Source organism: Aptenodytes patagonicus, chromosome 1 (assembly GCF_965638725.1).
Source record: "Aptenodytes patagonicus chromosome 1, bAptPat1.pri.cur, whole genome shotgun sequence".
Taxonomy (NCBI): domain Eukaryota; kingdom Metazoa; phylum Chordata; class Aves; order Sphenisciformes; family Spheniscidae; genus Aptenodytes; species Aptenodytes patagonicus.
In genome coordinates this window covers 99,679,679-99,701,471 of record NC_134949.1, presented here as the reverse complement: position 1 = coordinate 99,701,471, position 21,793 = coordinate 99,679,679, and the positions used below count along the sequence as shown (strand labels likewise).

The 21,793-nt window shown below is 38.1% G+C and overlaps 1 protein-coding gene across 2 annotated transcripts in view; it reads right to left on the bottom strand.

Moving 5' to 3' along the window:
* The window catches only part of NECTIN3 (nectin cell adhesion molecule 3), a 71,707-nt gene that overhangs the window by 32,755 nt on the left and 17,159 nt on the right, over positions 1–21,793 (bottom strand). For both annotated transcript variants that reach the window (XM_076350616.1, XM_076350608.1), the window contains exons 2-3: positions 7,731–8,065; positions 631–931 (exon numbers count right to left, since the gene is read on the bottom strand). In XM_076350616.1, the coding sequence (XP_076206731.1) occupies positions 631–931; positions 7,731–8,065 (636 nt within the window). The remainder of the gene's footprint in view (positions 1–630; positions 932–7,730; positions 8,066–21,793) is intronic.

Genomic DNA, 21,793 nt, shown 5'->3' with positions numbered 1-21,793 from the left:
AGCATTGTAAGCCATCTCACTTTGTATTCATGTGTTTTAAAGCCACAAATTTGTTCAACAAGCCTGGTACAGGTTTGAATTACACAAGCAACCTGAAACTGAGTAACAAGTGTTAGTAACGTATATATTATGTTCTTGTTTCCTTTTGCAAATTAGAGTGGAAAAATCTTAGTAATTTGAAAATAACTTACTGACCCCCATAAGACCTACTTTCAGCTTGTCATCTCAAACATGAATCTTAATTAGGATTCTTTTTTAATACTGCTGAAGTTTAAGGCACTATAAATAGTTTATGGATCAACTGAGTTTGTTATTTTGTCTGTAATCTTTTCAATGTTAAATATAAACACAGATAATAAATGTTTACCCATGAGCCAATATCCAAAACAAATGGTAGAAACATAACGGTATTCTAGCTTTGTGACTAGATTTTTTTTTTTGTTAATAGAGACCCTAGGTTTCTACTCCTGCCTGACCTACCTCTTATCACATACTTTGCTATACAGTTTTAATTTCCCTTTTTTTCCTGAAGCAGTAAGTGCTTGTCTCCTTCCTGCAGAAGGCATACACCGATAAAGAGGGTGGTTAGAAGATATATACCAAGTAGTAACTACCTCACAGAATACTTACACTGTATGTCCAACACATGAGGGTATCTTAACTCTTTTTCCAAAGCAGGGTGCCTCACAATACAAGTTATACGTCTTCCTCTTGCAAATCGTGTAGGGACAATCATATACTGACTTACAACTGTCACCGTTTCATTTGGAAACAAAGTAGAGCTGGATTCCATTTCACCAAGACCTCCTTCCCAGTCAATCTCTGCAGCAGGTTTTCCAGTGGCTGCTGTACAAGTGGCTGCTATTGTCCGATTTGCACCATCTATTAGAGGATTTGGTCCTTTTGTTAAGCTCACAACAGGTTCAACTAGGTAGGGGGGAAAAAAAGTAAATTTAAACAAAAAAGACTCCACATTTTTGAAACTGTTGCTATGTAAAAGAGTTAGACAAGATCTAATCCATTTGCAAAAGCCCACGCTAATCAGATAACCTAGAAATAAGATCATGTCATATATCAGAGATAATAGGTCTACAAAGCTTTGGCCTGCTGATACTGCTAAACTTTAATGAGTGGACAAAGGTGAATGTTGCTCATTCACTACATTGAATGCATTGACAGGGAACCCAAAGTGGTTAGGTTCAAAACGCCAACTACAGCGCTCCAGTTGCTGTGTCTGACGACAAACAGCTTAAGGTATTAGGTTGAAACTATACCCTAATTTTTAAAAAAGGCTTGGATTCTGCTGCGCTTTCAAGCATTATACTTGAAGTATTAATCTATACTGTCAATTTGTGTCATTTCAAAGCTACTTAATTCAGTGTTTTAACACCCAACATTAAGAGTTTAAGCTTCTGCTGATCAGTACAACAATCAAATTGATTCCATGCTGAAAAGGACAGTTAACCTCTAGGAAAGTATTTATTATATATACATTATATACGATCTAATATGTACACAGAAATACACATAATTCTTACATAAAATTTGTGTATGTTTGATATGCAAATAAATTGTTTCCATATATGATTAAAATTCTGTCTATGTATAGATGGCCATCACCTATGGAAGTAAAAAATTTGAACTCAATACTACATCCAAGACTCAAGAAATCCGCAAGTGAAAGGATTGACCTCCTTGTAAACCTGTTGCTCACCCCAAAACTTTAGAGGCTTAGAGAACACACTTCCTTCTAAAAGGAAGTTGAGTTCCTGATGTACAAGTCTACTGTTGAGGACCATAGACTGAAAAGTTTTTAAAAAAATTATTTCTTATTTAAGAAGTCTCTGTCAGCCCTGTACAAGCCATCCACCAGTTGCAGCCTAAGTCAGAAATACCATTTGGTGCTTCAGATAGAAACCAAAGTTTTGCTTTCTAGGATGGCCCATTTCTACCATCAGTACTAGAAGATAACACGTTTCCCAGTAGCATACTAGCCTATTACATAATCCTTGTCTTTTGATCTAATGAGGCTATCAGAGTCCTCTGAAGTGAAGACATCACTACACACCATAACGCTTCAGAATCCACCTCAGTGGACCAGCTCTCACTAATCACAAAGCAGAGACAACTCTTGCAACTTCTGTGCCTTTCCATATCCTACAAGAAGTTTAGTTCACAGAATTTCTTTCCAAGAAGTTGAAGCTGACCCACATATCTTAAAATGAAATAGAGCAGAGTTCACAATACCTGGCAAGATACTTCTCCAGCTACCTACACTTTCAAGAGGTAACTGGGTAACAAATATTTTCAGCTTGAGTGAATTCACTGCAAGAATCAGTTTTTGATTTTTTCTGCTCAGTCTAACTCTGCTCAGTGTCTCAAGAAGGTGGTTTATTATTTGTTCAATTACACTAAAAGGAAAGGCAACTGCTAAATGGATAACCTTATAAAAATATGTTTTATGTTCTATACTTAAAGTATGTCAAGTGCTTAAAGAATATACCTCATTACCAAATTAAAGGTTGTTTGGGCTGATATTTAGAGTGGATTATTTTCTATTTTGTTTCTCTGAATGCCTACCCTCTGTGATTTATTAGTGACCCTACTGTAAATAAGCCAACAGCAGGGGTTTTCTGCCAAGTCCTATATTCATTCTTCTAGATCTGAAGCATCTCTAACAGAGCTTCTTTCAAAATTTGATTCCCTGCTCTCCAACGCTACCAACAACTAAAGCTTTTGCAATAAGCTTGGATATTTGAACTGATGTACATATGAAGCATTCTATCATCTGAAAAAAGCTTTTAAAACCTAGTATGGAGAACTTGACATTGTATAGCTTTGTTATTTGACCCATAGTTTGGTTTCCCTGATTTAACATAAACATTACCACCTTGTTCCCCCAAAAATCACTAGTAGTAACCTTTTCAATAGCTTCTATAGTATTACTGAAGTGCAGAAGTAAACACCCAAATTTACATTGTATCTTACAAGCATAAAGATACTAATTTTTGGTGTATCCTCCCCCCCGTCCCCCCCAAGATTTCCATCACAGTGAAATAAACTAAATTAGCAGCTATCATTAGCTTTTCATGCCAGAACTTAAAGACCCAAATCATTTCAGCTGGAAATAAAGTTTCATATATTCTATTCCTTTGAATTTTCCTCAAAAATAAATGAGTACACAACTCCAGAATTTTTCCTCTATCCCTTTGTGAAGGGATACATAAGTCAACAAGAAGTCTTAACTAAGGTAGCAGAGATCTCCAGACCCAAAGCAGACTACTCAGTATGCTGCTTCACTTACCGTGCTTTTAGAAAAAAGTCTTTGAAGTATTAAGTGATAATAGCCAGAGAACAGGATATAGACTGGTTTGAAAAGCCTAGTTTCTCCTAAGATTATCATTATTATGAAAAAAGGCATACTTTGCTTTCTCAAGTGATATCTGAAATTTGTGAGATTGGCCAGTTTCATTTCATTGTGTAATTTTTGGTTTTACGCTTGTCAGAAAGACACAAAGTTGAACTATTCAAAACTACTCAACTTCATAAAATATACTTATTACCAGTCCAATGTGTTTTGGTGCTTTAGGTTTTTTTATACTTCACAAATGGTTAGGCTTCTACTGTCACATCTTCCCATAAATCATGATTCTTGGACTAAACATCAACTACAAGGTAACCAAATAGCCACATACTAAAAAATGGAAAGCAACTGCTGTTATGATACTTATTTCTACAGTCTATCCTTCAGCAGTACTTTGTCCCAGCAACTGAACCAAAACCAGCAGAAACACAGCTACTCATTCTACAGCCTTTCTAGCTGTTTCACTCATGGATTAAGATAAATACCTTGTGAATGAATCCCTAATTACAAGGGGCCATTGGCATCTCACCTCTCACAATGGGAAACGATTTCACTGATTTTCAACTTGGAAAAAAGATTACCCAAAGTCTGGGGCTTGGAGGGGTTTTTTTGTGGGGGGTTTTGGCTGGCTTTTTTTTTTTTTTTCCAGTGTAACTTCTATATACAGACTCTTGTAGCAGTCCTCTTTTGTCCCACATGAATCATACCGAAGTATGCCCTACAGACTTTCATTGCTTACAGTGGTGATCATGGTAGGGTACACACGAAGGAGATTGGGAGAACATTAAGAGAAGCTGCTGCACCCATTCAGTAGGAACATTATGCTCTATTCAGGTCAAATGAAAAAGATGGTGGGGACAACACTTAGTTTGGGAAAGGAAGCCACCAACCCCACAAAGATCCAAAAGCAGAAGGGACCTGCTTCCACAACGTAAGAGTTCAAAGGCAATGGCGCTTTCCCCCATCCCCTTTAAATAATCGGAGTAGATAACCTCTGTCCACTCAGTCAGTGTATCAAAAGGTCAGTGTGCATGAATCATCTCATTCATATATCTTCAGAGAAGAATAGTCCCGCAGATCCAAAGCAGTATTACAGCATGAATTATATTTGAGTTATAAGAAATGGTGGCTGAAGTATGGAAGCTAGATAGGCAGCTGTTTAGGAAGTCTCAACTAATTTGCATATCTGTGCCAGCCCCTTTACTGATTCATGACCACTATCTAATTTAACCCTACTTACCCTAGCTTCACCTTACATTCACATGGACAATCAGAGATCTCTTGTTGCTTAAGTCCTTACACTTCTTTATCGAAAAACAACATAATAAAGCAGTCAGGAAAAAAAGTCTTAAATCCTATTCCATTAAGTTTCCAGGCCTCAAAGTTTCTTCCTGGTTTTAAGTACTTCATAAGCCTTTTTCAACTGCTAATGTTAGTTTTAAAACTAATTTTCTTCTGCCACTGTGCACAGGAGGTCTGGACAAAATTGGCATGATTACAACACAAACAGGCTTATTTCCACTTACCATTAAATTCACTAATTCCTTGGCAACAGCATGACACTGGGAATTGTCAGCCTCTTCATCACAACTGACATTTACTTGAATAAGTTCTTTCCAAAACAGTATTTCTACTTTTTATTTTCTCTCCCCTCAAAACCAGCAGCCTTGTATTTCTGTGTAACTTATCCTGCCCACTAATTAATTTGTTTTGTTTGTTTTGTTTGTTTTGTTTGTTTTGTTTGTTTTGTTTGTTTTGTTTGTTTTGTTTGTTTTGTTTGTTTTGTTTGTTTTGTTTGTTTTGTTTGTTTTGTTTGTTTTGTTTGTTTTGTTTGTTTTGTTTGTTTTGTTTGTTTTGTTTGTTTTGTTTTAAAGACCAGTCAGTTCACTCATTTGTTATCTACTTGATACTTATTCTTAGCCTGGAGTATTGTGTGGTGCTTAAAAGGAATGCGTACATCTCAGCAGCTAGCATGTTTCAAACACCATTACTTTATTAGAACTGTCTGAGAAGGATCCATTTTCCATACTGTCTGACATGCATGTTCCTTAAATTCCTTATTGTAAGAATTTCTACCTCAGTGTGTCTGGGATCTGTTCACGGTGACAGACCTACATCTACCTTTGCCCTTCTCATCTGTGCAGCTCATATTCTTCACTTGTAGCACTGGTAGAGCTAGCCTGCAGAAGAACACGATCTATTTTATCAATACCCATGCTGAGAAATCTAGCTTAGCGAGACAGTGGGAGTCAAACCAAACCCAGTATTTAAAATAGCCATGTACAGCGTTCAACCTAGTAACATAAAATTATGTTAGCTCTGCAAGCCACCCTGTCACACACCATCTCTTCTGCCTTCAAACACCATTTTGGCCAGTTTAGTCAGCATCTTGAGAAAGAAACAGCTTAACATACAGTTCTTTGCAATTTTTTGCCCTAGTTTAACAAGGCAAGTTTGAAAAAACAAAGTCTTAGACAAGATCAACACACCTGTTTGACCCAAAAAGCATTTTCACATTTTCACTGTCTTAACCTCTTCTTTTACAGTGCATTTCCTTAAGACAACATGAAGCACTAAGCAAAGCAAACTGGGAGTGAGCAAAGTCACCAAACGTGGTAAGTCTGTTAAGCTTAAGTAGCGTAAGACAGAGGTTCTAAATATGGTCTTAAGTGATCACTGTACTGTGGCAGAATACAGGACATTTTATCCTGTAGTTATTTTTTCCTCCATTTGTCTTCAGTGTCTCTGCCTTACAGTGTAGAAGCACCTACTAAATGATTAAGTTAATTATGTCCACTACACATAGGAAGGAAACATTTTTGCTAAGTAGGAACAGACAGGGACTAGGAAAAAAGGCAATGCTGCTTGGACTGGAAACAGTTTCAGCCACAGGACACGAATTCAGTGAGGTCAGTAGTCCCAAGCTCAGCTCAGTCTTCAGGCATGGAAGAGTTCCAACCAAAATTTAAAACCTGATGTGACTTAAAGTCAGCTTTATTCTGACTGCATTCTTCCACTGTTCTAAAAATCTCTCCCTTAATTGAGGAGAGAAAAGTTCCTCTTCATGTTCTCCATAAACCTAAAATTTGAAAGGCAAAATGCACACAACTACTAATGTGATTTGAAAAAAAAAATCGTAGAAGTAGGGATTGACTAGAAGATATGAAGGAGAACAATAAGAACCTCCCACTGTATGTTGATAAAGCATAATAGCTGAAACCTGAAGTCTAAAGATTGCTACAATAGCCACAGACATAGCCCCTTGTAGTACAGACAGAAGACAGGTGAAAGAGAGAGCCATAAGGCTACATGCTTTGTATATCACGTGGAACTTCTTTGGTCAAGTTACTTGTTTCAAATTGGATTAAGCCACTTGCTTTGATGTGTTTATTTTGCCCCACCTTGTGGCGAAGACCAGTTGACATACTGTGCTACAGCCATCTGATTGATCTCATAGTATTCTACTACATGGAAAGCAGAGATCAAAGACCAAGAAGATACTAAAAAGCTTTTTTTTTTTTTAAACACAAAAATAGTCATTGAGGACTCATTGAGTGTAGAAAATATCACTTGACTATTTGCAGCAGATACAGAAGTAACTTATTCTATTATAAGAAGGTATAATATTATAAGGAGATGGCAAGTCAATAGGTTTTCAAGTTTCAGGATAGAGTAATCATTTTACCTCATACTGCACTATCACCTAAGTCTACCTGTGATTCAGTACTAGCCCTTTATGACAGCAGTGCTGAACCCTCAACAAGACAGACAAAATTAGTTTGTGTGAAAACCTGAGTTTATATAAGCTTCACATTATGACTATCCACCACCAGTCAAGAGCTTAAATTGCCTCCTTCTTCCCACAACTCCCAGTATAGTCTAGGCAATTTTGCTTTACATTTATACTGTGCAAAGAACAGTTTACATCACCAACCCCAAGCAGCTACATCAACTTATCATATTAGCAACAAATTTATGAGGGAATTTAGGCAAGGTGGTAGCTAAAGCTGTGTTTGGCAGCTTCTCAGCACACACACACAGAGGTCCCCAGTATCAGCATTGCCAGGTTTAAGTTCTACAGCACTCTCCAAATGTTTAGATTAGCACAATGCCTAAATAGGAATTGCTTATTTATTTTAAATATCTGGACAATCAAAGAGTACGTTCTGAAGAAGCAAGACCCAAAAGACCTCAATAAAGTTAGTAAGAATACCAAGACACCTATTATGAAAGACTGGAGAATATATTTTTGGACTGTCACTGGGTTAAAAGGTAAAATACAACGCATTATTAAGTTTGCTGAATTTCACTAACAAGTTTGTGCTATTAATTTCACCTCCTTTCATAAAGAAGTTGACTTACCTAGTACTGTTACAGTTGTTGATGACTGTGTATTTCCAAGCGGGAATGTAACTGCCTTGCAAATATATTCTCCTGCATCAGAAAAGCTTACATTTTTTAAGATGATTGTTGCATCAGTAAGTGAGTAGTTTTTAAATGACACTCTTCCTTGGTATTCTCCTTGAACAGATATTCCATATTCGGGATGATGAACAGCAATAGTCTGTGAACTTTTACCATGTATCTTCTCCCAAGAAACTTGTGTTATTGTTTCATTTACATCGATTATGCATTTCAGTGCAACCTTCTTCCCCCAAACTGCTGTCACATGTGGATCAACAATTGGTCCAGCTAAGGCACCTAAAAACAAAGCAATCATTAGTTGGTACACAAGAAGGTTATGCCTCTAAGTCTTCACATTAAGCCTTCTTCAGCAAGTAGCTTGCCTTTTCAAAGAGAACTCCTACTTTCTTCTGAATAACTGTATTCTTGCTGATTCACAGCAATGTGGAAACATTACAAAAGCATGCTTTAAGCAGAAACATCAAAGCTAGGTATAGATCAACCATTCTTCAGAGAATACTATCACTAAGAAACCACTTCCTATAAAATTGACCTAATAATTATGTAACTGGTGTATCAATCTTTTGGGAATTTAACTAGATATGAGCATTGAGTGTATTCAGATTTACTGGGGAAAAAAAAAGGGTAATCAGACATGGTACTTCAGCAGTCTGATTACTGATTCAGACCATCAGGTAAAAAATTAAGTTAAATTACTGCACTTATGTCTACACTTTCAAAAGATAAGCCTCCTAATAAAGATAATTTAAGAAGAAATGCATAAGTGAAATTTCTACCACTTACCATACCAGTAACTACTCAAAAAGCAAAGCAACAATTAAAAAAAAAACCCAAAGAAAAAACAAAACCCCACAAACTACTCAATCTTAACAGTGACAATCAATTGAAGAATTTGATTTTAGCTTTGGTATCCTAGTTTCCAATAAAGATATGTACCATCATACATACGCAATCTTTCTGCTACACTGCAGTGCGGAGTCTTCACACTAAATCTTCCCTCTGTATTAACACAGTAAATATGCCAGAATAGGTATAGTCAGTGTTTGCTTAAGATTCAATGTGTTTCTGTTCAATACCTAAAATACTTTCCACAGCAGCAACTACATTCTGAGCTCAGCATTTTATACCACCTCCTTTCAAGAAAGGAAGTCCACCAGGACAAAGCAGTTCATTAAACCACAGGTTCACAATTTCTTTTGCCAAACAGATGCTCCAGTAACTTCAATCATTCATTCTCTTGGAGTAAACTAACATGATGAAAAAGAATCAAAGCCTTAGTCCACACTGCACTTATTTTTACTGTGCTGAAGTTTTAATGGAGCCATTTCAACTGCTCCGATTTTCTCTTCAGTTATCAAATCGGTACTCAAGCTGTTACTGAGAAAGTTCACCCATGCAACAGGATTCAAGTCTAAATTTTAGTAGCCCAATTTTCACAAGCATGAAGAGGTCATTCAACTTCAGACATTAACTGCCTTTTGAGTCAACAAGTTCCCACAAAAGAGAAATCACGTGTTCAGGAAAAAATTCTCTATATGCCTTTATGTATGAGTCCATTGTTGAAAGCTTTCCATTTCCCATCAATTGATTCTTCAGTGTTCAAACCATAACTAAGTCAATGAAGTCACCTAAACAAGTGATTTAAAGATTCAGCTATAGATTTCTTCAGTATAAAACTACTGACTAATACCAACGGTATGAAAACATTTAAGTTGCACAAATAAATCCAACTAAGCCAGAACTTTATACCAAGATTGTCAATATGCCAGTCACTAAGAGACACTGGTGAGGGGAAAAAAAAATAGCCAGAAAACTCAAAAAAATAAGTTTCATATAAAGAATATCCAACATGACTAATCCACGAGTAATGAAAGAACATTTTGTCTTGTCTCCTCATGCCTCTTGAACTAATACATATTGTTGAGACAGACATTGGAAAGAAGGCAACTATATGAACACTGAAATGTGCAGAATTCCGCCCAAACTTTGTCTCCACTTGCCATTGCTATATTTAAGCATAAGGTGGAGTGTTCCTTAAAAAGTATTTAACTACTGCTGTCTACCTTATTTATATATAAGGCTAACAAGTTACATTTCTGCAATGTATTTCAGAATGTACAGAACATACATATTCTGCAGTGTCATTTAAGTAAAGAAAAATCACACTTTTGTTCAGAAATCAGCAACTCGCAATATTTAAAGCTACTGAATCTTAACCTGTACTGAACCTTAACAGAATGATCAGCTGTATATAACTCCAACAAACTTAGTACAGAAAAGTCCTACAAGTAAACTTACACAAAAGCTGCTTGGACTTCTGGGAAGGTAACAAACTGAATTGGAAAGTCATCATAGTTAGTGGAACACACAAGCTGTTCTTTTTCCCTTTTTTTTTTTTTGACAACTCTACTTCCAATAATTCAAGGCTTTAGCTACATAAAGATGACCAGAATACATCTTAAACGTCAACAGTCAACTAACAGTTATCCCCTTTTTGAAGATGTGAAAGTAAAACATTTTTTTCCATCAAGGAATACTTCTAACGGCTCATTTGTCCCATGAGAACATTGTGTTCTCACATGACCTGTACGAATATTTTCAGAAGTCAAACTTTTTTTATTGCTGCTACTTTAAAGATTTACAGGCTGGACTGAGCAGGCCTCATATATATATATTTATATATATGCACAAACTTGCAGCTAGAGAGCATTAATCAGTTACATCTTATTATTCACTTATCTTCTCCAATAAAGGAAGTAGAGCCAATAGATCATTACACCAAATTTTACACCTTTATCTCATCTTCTGACACACGTTCAGACTCTAAAGACAAAAATCAACTGGTCTATGCTAATCATTTAACTTGAACTTACATATAGTTTATATAAGTATATATACTCCAAAGTGTTTAAAGTTTTTAAAATAGTTTAAAGCCCAAGTGAGAACAACTACATCTTTCATTTGCAATAGCATCTCTGGTTTTAATCTTCAGCCAGTTATTATTTAACTAACTTCTTTTGGTTGCTGAACAATCAAGCTAACAGTTCAAACTAGCAAGTTAATGACTATGCTGATATTCAGGGCTCTCCAAGACTCAGGACTCTAAGATAGGTATTTCCTTTGACATAAATACTTCCACTTGAGTGTCAATATTTTGCTCAAAGATTGTACTTGAATAACGAGTAACAGCTACATGTCTACTCCAAAATAAAGCTTTAGAGGCTTAGAACACATAAGATTCTGAAGAACAAGACACTTCAAGGCCACATTATTAATCTCTAACTGATCCAAGGTCCTGATGCATAGGACACATTTACTGCTTTAATAAAGCCTAGCTCTCCTCCTCTTGAAATCTAATACTGAAGTCTGACCTCCTTTGCTTGCACTTTCACAATACCGAAGTCCTTGCTTATCATTCTCAGCATCCCTTAAGGAAACAATTTGTATTCACGTACAAAATAGGATCTTGATTAGTAACTTCAAGGCAAAAACAGCATCATGAAGTTTTCTTTCATTTTTCTTTAGATTTGACAAAATTTTTGTGGATCTATTTTCCCTTTTCTTTTTGCTCACTTGGAAGACAGAAAAAAGAGCTTATGTCTTCCCTCTCATTTCCTCAATCATGTGTGTTCTGACAGGTCGTATGTGCCAGCATGTCTTTGAAACATGGAATGAGGTTCTCGCATAACCTGCTTAGTTGAAGACAGCATCAGATGACTTTTACTGGTGGGTTACAATAATTACTTGAGTATCATATTGTGATATAGCAACCTGACCCCTTTCATATCAAAGCTTTGAACCTAACCATATCATTCAGCCTGTACAAATGTTTTAGAAGTCCTTGTCTGTACTAGTCAGCCATACTTCCTCTTTCAATGAAAGAGTTTGTACTACTGTTCACATTGAACAGGCAACAGACAGGGGATTTACCTTGTTTTGATCAGCAAGAGCTTGTCCAGTACTGTTTCATATGCAGCCTGGTATTATTGCCATCTCCAGTACTTTTCGATGTTTCAGTTTTAACTAAGTCCCTACGCACTAACTGATGTTTTGATTACATAGTGATCCAATCCATGCTGGTAATACTTCACATCTAAGTCTATCACAAAACTACCTTGTGCCTAAAGTTGAGAAGTTAAGCAGGTGGATACTCTTCCTAGTTGATCTACTTGACACACCTATTTTCCAATCTATTTGCAAACATGCTAATAAGACTCTTAACCTATTTCACAGATAACACTGTTAGTCACATGCAGACACTGACAGTCCACATCTCAGCTTCTCAAACTGCAACAGTTCCTCTCTAATTTTACCAACTTAGAGGACTTTTAAGAAAAGTAGTCATTTACTATTCATGGCTCCACACTTACTTATTAATACCATGAGACTGCCCTACCTCAACTTAAAGTTTTAAGATAAAATAATTTCAAAGCTGAACAATGGATTATCTCATTTGAGAGTGCAGGGAGGGAAAGCATAAACTCCTTGTTCAAATATTTTTGGCAAAACACCTTCCAGAGGAACATGGTTTTGGTCCTTTTGAGTTCTGACACCCCCTGCTCCCTCCCCAAAGTGAGGTGCAGTATCTCTAGATTTTCCCACCCATCCTTCACATCACCACACAGACCAGATTCAAGGCCCAGTACTGCAAATGTATCTGTCCAAATTGTACAAGCTATTGTTTTATTTCAGATAACCACCAGATTTCATCATTTTTTCAAACAAAGTTTTTTTATCAGATTTATATTGTGTTCACTAGCTCTCCAGTTTCAGACCATTATAAGAATCTTGCTCAAAACAGCAAGGCACTTACCATTATCACTTAGCTTGTCAAAAAGCAGTTTGAAGCGTGAACACCACAAAAAACCCTAAAACTCACTTCTACCATTAAAACTAGGAGCTGTGATAACAGAAGCTGTTCACTAGTAATTCTTAACCAAACTTCCCTCACTAACTGAAAAAAGATACTGAGGAAATACAGGGTCTTGAAAATATAACCACCTCCTTAATGCAACAAAGTGCTTATGCTACAAAATGAGAGAGTAGTCTCCACACTTCCAGCCTTATTATTTGTTGTAATAAACAGCAGGTTTAGAGATTTTCTATATGGAACAGCCATGCACAAGTCTAATTACTAAAGCAATCCATTCTGTTACCTGCTATAGAATCGTGGCCTGCTTAAACAGCATACCACTAGCAAGACAGACAACATTGCTACTTCCTAGCCACTTATTTTGCACTAGCTGTCAAGTGTTTCCACAAGACAATAAAGCCAAACTGCAGAAGAGCAGAAAACCTGAAGAAGTTTTTCCCTACATCAGCAAGTTATTCAGCTCATGGGTGTATCTGGCCTTAGCACACACTAACACAGGGAACTAAGAAGAGTTCCAATCAAGAGTGGAGCAGAACAATAAGAACATCCCATTTTGGTGACGGCAAGTTGCTACGTCAGCAGAACTTCCCATGAAATACTCTTAAGGTCAGGCTAAGCATTATTGTTAGGTCAGTTTAATTTTAGCTGACATTAGAAAGCTTAGACCCCCTTCTTCCAGCCCTCCCTCTCTTGCATCAGCACTCATCAGGTAGCTAAGAGAGCAAACCTACAAAACACTCACTTTTCTTCCTGATCTAACCTTCTGAATTGGCTCATTCCCTGTTCAGTCCATCACAAGTGGCAATGCAACAGAGGCAACGAGAGCACAGCCGCACATTCTAGTGGCATTTTAAGATTTGTTTAGCTAGAGCATCAAATCACTTAAGGACACTACAGAAAACAAGCCTGAAACCTCAGCTTGAGGCTTTATAAAAATATATGTTTAAATTACTGGGAAGAAGTCAGTGTGTGTGTCTTTTGAGTACCAGAGCACAATCAAATTACTGTGTCAAAAAAAGATCGGAACCAAAGAATGGAAGAGATTCAAGATTAAGTACTACAAAATGCTTCAAAATGCTTCAACACTAGCTTCCAATTAGAATTCTTAAGCAAGTACTTAGGAAAAAAACTGCACTTTCAAAGAGATAGTATTATAACCTAGTGTCGTTCTCACCTAAGGATCTGCTTTATCACAATCGTAGCTTGAAGTGGAGTGCTAGTTTGCCAATGAAATTTTTGGGGGGAAGGGGGCTGGGAGCAGAAACAGGGCATGAAGATGGCTTCTATAAGCATTACATTTACTAGACTCAGCTCAAGTTCCCTTTTTTTGTATGGCATTCGCCTTTTAAAAAAGCAAACCAGAGGTATATTTCCATCTTAGAAGAGCAATTCTTAAAATCTTGTTCAGTGTTTATCACAACAGCATAACAGGCATGCAAAAGCCTACCAGAAGGCAAAAAACCTTGGTGAAATGAGGCATAGCAATTGAATAGTCTGAAGCTGAGGCTACTGAAATCCTCTTAGCCTTTCTGTGCATTTGCCAGCTATCTCAGGCTGCTTTTTCATTTTATTAGTGCTCAAGGGACTTAATCTTTTGAATCCAGAGGTCAGCTTTACCTGATACCAAAAGGAAACTAGGAACATTATGACAACAATTGTTCCAATAATGACATATTCCTAGATTTCTCCCATTGCATTTATGTATCACTACTGCGGCTCACGCACATTCATCACTTGGAAATGCATCCATTAACTTCTGAATGTTAACTTTTTATACCTACAAATGGACCAAAACTAGGTTCCAGTCTTAACTTTAACATGTAAGCAGCTCTCCTTTAGGTGACTATAGCCTACCTGCTTACAAAGGCTATAGTAAGGGCAACATCATTTCTAGTTGAAAATTGTAAAAAAAAAAAAGTTGCACAATTAAAATTTTTAAAGCAACCTAGAAGTTGAAGACACTGGCCACAAGAACTGGTTGAGTTTGAGAACGCATGAAAAGGTCAGTCTCTTCATTTCAGTACTCTCTCAAAAGTTAACTGTTGCTGAAGCAGGGGTTTTACTCAAAAGACCAAGCTCAAGACAAATTCTCAGTTAAGTGCTATCATAGGATGTTATGCAGAATTTTTAAGTACTTTGAACCTCCACCCACTGCTCCTAAGGGTAAAGCTGACTACATATCACACCATTCTACCAAGAGGCTCACATCACTCAACTTCTTCATTCCCCACAGCTGATGGAAGGGATAGTCAATTATCTTCCTCTAGTTGCTGAATCAACATGTGTATCTATCTGTCTACATATATAAATATCAAGGAATACTGATATTTGTGGGGAAGGCTACAACTACTATTCAGAAGATAGCATCCAGAGCCCACAGACAGAAGATTCATACTGCCTGTTAAAAGGCCAGATGATGTAATACTGGACAATGTTCTCATCCCAATACAAATGGGACAAGATGATAAAAGTATGCAAACCTCTATGGCACCACAATAAACACTTATAATAGTGTTTATAATAAATAATTACATTACAATAAACACCAGGGCTCAGTTTTGGGGCCGGTCTTGTTCAATATCTTTATCCATGATCTGGATGAGGGGATCGAGTGCTCCCTCAGCAAGTTTGCAGACGACACCAAGTTGGGCGGGAGCGTTGATCTGCTTGAGGGTAGGAAGGCTCTGCAGAGGGACCTGGACAGGCTGGATCGATGGGCCCAGACCAATTGTATGAGGTTCAACAAGGCCAAGTGCCGGGTCCTGCACTTCGGCCACAACAACCCCATGCAGTGCTACAGGCTTGGGGAAGAGAGGGTGGAAAGCTGCCTGTTGGAAAAGGACCTGGGGGTGCTGGCTGACAGCAGGCTGAATATGAGCCGGCAGTGTGCCCAGGCGGCCAAGAAGGCCAATGGCATCCTGGCCTGTATCAGAAATAGTGTGGCCAGCAGGAGTAGGGATGTGATTGTCCCCCTGTACTCGGCACTGGTGAGGCCGCACCTTGAATACTGTGTTCAGTTTTGGGCCCCTCACTACAAGAAGGACGTTGAGGTGCTGGAGCGTGTCCAGAGAAGGGCAACGAGGCTGGTGAGGGGTCTGGAGAACAAGTCTTATGAGGAGCGGCCAAGGGAACTGGGACTGTTTAGCCTGGAGAAAAGGAGGCTGAGGGGAGACCTCATCGCTCTCTACAACTCCCTGAAAGGAGGTTGTAGAGAGGTGGGTGTCGGTCTCTTCTCCCAAGTAACTAGCGACAGGACGAGAGGAAATGGCCTCAAGTTGCGCCAGGGGAGGTTTAGATTGGACATGAGGAAAAATGTCTTTACTGAAAGAGCGGTTAAACATTGGAAGAGGCTGCCCAGGGAAGTGGTTGAGTCCCCATCCCTGGAGGTATTTAAAAGACGAGTAGATGAGGCACTTAGGGACATGGTTTAGTGGGCATGGTGGTGTTGGGTTGACGGTTGGACTCGATGATCTTAGAGGTCTTTTCCAACCTCAATGACTCTATGATTTTATGATTATCAGCAGGATTGATGTTTTCATCACAGAAAGCAAGGAAACAGATTAGAAAGAGGTATTTTACTCCAGTGCAACACGAAGTCAAAGAAAAAAGTAGTTAAACTCGAAGTTTAGCATTAACACAGCTTGAGCCCAACCCATAGTCATGAGTTGGAGCTTCAAAAAAGCTCCACACCTCTGCACTTGAAGTCAGGCATGGCTGTGACCCACTGTTCTTATTTCACAATGCTATTAACTGGTGCTCCTGTTCTCATTTCACTACTTCCACACAGGGCAGAGACTGTGCCCCAGCATACTCTGCTTCCTACCATGCTGTACAGACCTTTAGTATCAAGCAGCAGGAAACTAAATATAATCTAAGATACGAGAGGAAAGTTTAAAAAAGGTTAGGCTCATGATTCAAATTGACTTGTGAAGGACACTCTTAGGAAGCCAATTTTATAAGGTTAAAGCTTAAAATTTAACTAGTCACCAAGAATGTTTACAAAGTCCCATGAACTTTAAAACTTCATCTGCAATTTCAACTTAAACCATATTAGCATCAGTGTCTGTTTTACACGCTCTTACATTATAATCTTCTATGTATGTTAACACATAGCAAATTAAGACATCCGTGTTTATCCTGATACTAAGCATTCAGATGTTTACAAGACATGCTGAACTAATAAGTGAGGCAAGCTATGAGGCAGCTGGAAGTTCTTTCGCAATGAACATTCCAACCTCTGTTTAACCAGATAAACCTCACAATCCCACCCCCTTTAAAAGGAAACAGCAAGACAATGAGCTACTCTTTTTCCAACAAATGGGTTAGGCTCAAAAGCAGGACTGGAGGAGAACATCTCATCCTTAGTCCCACTCCCTCAAAAAACTAGTAGTTAAAGTAAACAAGTAGTTCAAAAGTTATCCAGAAATATATACCACTTCCTCTCCCTAAGCACCACAAAATGGTTCACATTCCCATTTAAATAAATGTAAATCCCCAAGTACCAGAGCAATAGGTATAAATACACAAAAAGAAATAAAAAAAAAAGCAGTTATTCATGTAACTCAAACCTTGATCGGGAAGTTTGTTAGAGAGTTCCAAACTATTTCCAAAATCTTTTGAAACACAAAAGATGAGTCAATAGTTCTGACAAACGGACCTGGAGGAAAACATTAAAGTCCTCCCATATGGCATCCAGTTTAAACACATAACCAAAATATCTAACAAATATAGTGGGAGGTCAAAAGGAACATTGCACTTCTGTTCTTTATCTTGGTGGGGCTGCCAACTAACTGCATTAGATACAGGAAAAACAAGTGAAGTTATACGTAACAAATCTTTCCCAGTCAGCCTGAAAAACTTCCAAGTTCTAATGGGTCCAAATTAGAATAGTAGTCAGCAGGAACAAGTATAAGTAACAGATACAGGATGTTAAGTAACTAGTTAGAGAGCAAAGACTGTTCTGAAAGTCACAGCAAGGATTTGATGATCATGTTTCAAGAATTCAAAGTGCCACTCTAGAATATGCTAATCTAGAAGTAAGCTCTCTGCTCTAGCCAACAGTGAGGCTCCATCTGGAGTTGTTCAGCTTGAACATCATACTTCAGATACCAGCCACCTAGAGAGTCTGAAAGCAAACAAAGTGTGCTCAAAGGCCTAGAAAACATGACCTACATGGAAGGACTGGAAGAACTGATCGTTGTTCTCAGAGACGGCAACCCAATAAAGGTCCTGAAGTACTTACACCGCAAAAAGAGAATGCTTGCACTGCTGAGTATGCCTGTGGAGGTTAGGAAGGAGATAAACTGGAGCAACAAAAAGTCACCACAAAAACAAGCAACAACAAAACCCACTGAAATCAAGAAAACCTTTGATGCTACAGAAAGTTAATTCCTCAAATGAACACCTTGGCCAAAATGGTAAGCCTCCACAACCTTCAGAAAGGTTTGATGTTTAGTTATTAAAAAAAAAAACAAACACCCAAACTAACCTAAGCTGATCCTGCACTGGGATAGAGACATGATCTGTTGTTCAAGTATTTTGCTGGCCCAATTACTACAAGATTATTAACAGACATTTTTAGTAAAGTAATAGTCTGGTCTTCCTTCAAATTCTTGTTAGCTGATATGACACATATGCTGATGGACTCAATTACAAGCTCTCCTTTCAGAGGCTTATTTGCAAGAATCCATTCCATACACTTATACCACTTGCTCTCTCATGACCATTTGGTTCACCCGGACCTCACTACTCTGAGAAGGTCTCAGACTAAATTGCTTTTAGAAGTCCTCATTCCCAGTCCTCTTACTAGCAACCTGCTGATTCACATTTTCTCCACCTGTGTTTCAAGATTATCCTCACTTGCTTTGCAAATCAAGGAACTAACACAGTTATACACGAAGAAATTACCAAAAACAGAAAGAAGAAATTATCTCAGAAAGACATCTAGGATGGCCAATTAATTTCATTTTTAATGCTCAGTTAGTAGCACTTCAAAAAAATAATTATGAAACCAGAAGTTCTGTGTTCAAGAGCACCAGTGCTTTTAGCTAGCATATATTTACTTAAGACAGAGCACTTTCAACTACTTTTTTCCTCCTCAGGTCTACTGCATTTGGGGCTTAACTTGAACATTATATTCAACCTGTTCAATTAGATAGCTGCTTTCTCACCAAATGTTTTTCACCATTTGCTTCTTCTATTTGTATCCTTTCCAGTTACTCTTTTCAGTTAAGGTTTTCCTCTTCATCAGAGGGACAGCCAGCTCACAGCAGGTAATCAGTCTTCTCTACTACTTATTTCTTGTATTCTGATCCACAAGCAGATATTCAGCTTTTGTCATGTTTTTTTTAAAAGCTTTTAACTCTTCAAACCTATAAATATGAATCCACACGAAATCTCTATTAGCACCAGTCTGTCCTCAACTGAGTCACTGTGACATACTCAAATCACTCTTTAGAGACTAGTTTTCTCACTCTCAACCACAAATAAGACTTGGAGAAATAACAGACAGCCTTCAGCTTTGAGAAAAGTAACTCATTCTGAGTATGTTCATTAATAAGTTATGTTATAACCTGATGTTTAGACGTAAGTTTAGTGTTGCTTGCTTAAAATTTATTTTAAAAGCTCCATTTCTTCATTTATTTGCAGGGCTGTGAATGCAAGATGATGACAGGAATTCCACTCAGGAGATAGAGACTAGCACCTAATCACTTAGTTTTAGTCAGTTAGTGCTTCAGCTTTTCTGCCTTTTATAAATCAAGTACACAGAACTTCATTTGCCTTTAAGTCAGCCTCATCACCTACTACCAACTGCCTTTCACGATACAATTACATACATTACACAAAAATCACCACTTTCTGGACATCAATTCATTCTTTAAAGGTTTCAATTCTAGTATGCTCTTCAGAGCCAAGCCTAGAAGTTCCAAAATTGGCATTACTACGCCTGAAGTCCAAAGCAGATGCCAACATAAGAGGACATGCTTCAAAACAGTACACTACCTAGTTCATACCTTGTATGTGCAGCTGCCTTCACATGAGGCAAAGGTAGTCTTCTTTCCTCTTAAGAGTGTAAAACTGAAGACAACACAGCTTCCAGTCCACAGTCCGAACTTCAGAAATAAGCATGAGACATTCAAGCTGCTATAAATCACCATTATTCTACCACATTCAGAACTGTATGTGAGATGCTCAGCTGTGTCAGTGAAGGACAATCCAGTGGAGGCAAGGCTTACTGTAGAATTTTCCTTCAGGTGAGAGCAGCACTTAAGTCAAAGACACACCTGACTTGAGCAGGACTGCCTATACAATTGACTGCATGGATGCAAAGAAGGCATCAAAACATTGATATTTGACTACAAAATAAATGTGTCATCAGAACATTTCACATAAGTTACTGTAGACTGGGACGGGGGTGTTAATCACTGATGCCACCTCTGTAGCCTCACCTTTCAATAACTCTCAGATAAAATGCTTCAAAAAGGGAAGATACTTTGATTAAGATGGCAGTTCCAGATTGGGATTCCTTCCCTGCACTCCACATACACTTCCCCATCACCTGGAAACCTAACAGCATAGCTTGTCACAATAAGGATTTGTGCTCTCACCAAGGAAAAAATTACAAAAGTAGTCACATGCAGAAATATAGACAATAACGTGGGGGGCAGGGCGAGGGACCTGTTTGTCAGTGCAAACATTTACTCCTAATACTTTCAGCTGTCCCAAGCCTGATCTGACCTGTCAGCTTAACCCTCAGTTGATTTTTAAGTACTGACCCATCTCCTGTTGACTTCACAAGCTTTCTGCATCCACAGCATCCTCTGGCAAGGAGTGCCATCAACCCTGCCACCAGTTCTAAAAACACATTATTTGCTTGCAATTTGCCTTCTTTTACCTTCATCTGATGAGCACCTACTTCTTGCACTGTAAGAGTTAATCTGTATACACATTGTTGACATCACTCATGATTTCACAGATCCCAACATATTCCTCCCTCTCCTCCCCTTCTCCCAAGAAATCGCCTCTTTTCTCAACTAAGAATTGTTAGCCAGCTTCACTTAGAAGCCCACTTTCATATCTTTGACCCTTGCTGCCCACTTCTGAACCTACTTCAACCCTAAGACTTTTTTTTTTGTTTCTTGTTTGCTTTTAAGATCAAGGGTCCCAAACTGAACAATTTGAAGAACAGGCAAACAACCTATTTACACATTAGCACAGCTTGTTTTGTCCTTTTACTCCAACACTTTATTTGCCCTCCCCTCCTTTTAAAGTTAACTAATACAGAAAATCATCAGTTCACAGAACTGACCATCACATACTCAAGGCCTTGTTTCCAAGTATACAAATATATAATATTTATAATATATATGAAGTTTACTCCTCCCCTCCACAAAGGAGGCCTCATGGGCATCACTGAACATTTATCTACACTTCAGCTTGTTTCATTATTCAATCACTCAGTTTCATAAGGTCCTCCATAACTGTGTAATTAATCTTTTTCCCAACAAGTAGTTATGTTTAATTAGGGCATCTCATACTCCAGGAAATGCAATAGACAAGATCCTACTATCCTCCAGCACCACCCTAAACTATAGCTTCCACCATATGAATTCTCTCCAGAAAAATGTCCTAGCAGGACCGCAGTGACTGTTAACTGAAGGCTTGGTCAGAAAAATACCCTCTTACACTTTCTTCCAGACTCCAAACCTGTCCACTACTTACTTGGAAAAGTGATTTAATGCTACTTAATGCTACCACAATATCCACTTTTTCTTTTTGAGAACAAGAGGAAAATTGGGGGTGGAGGGTCAGGCACTAAATACCACAGAAGTCTGAAGAGTTACTGCCCATCGCTCCCGCTTCATTTCAAAATCTGGGAGTTATCAATGATAGCAGCGTAGTCTCTTCCACCTAGCCACAAACTTGCAAAAACATGAGTTGGTATTCCAGGAGATGCACACCAAGTCCAACAAACAACTTCCCTTCCAAGTTATATGGTTGTCGTTTCAGTACTACCATATAATAAACTTACCATTACACAGACTAACAGAAATACAAGGCAACTGCAATCAGAATCCAAAACTGCAAAGTGATCAGTGTAGGATTTTTGTCATTGCTGTTTGCTGTCTTTC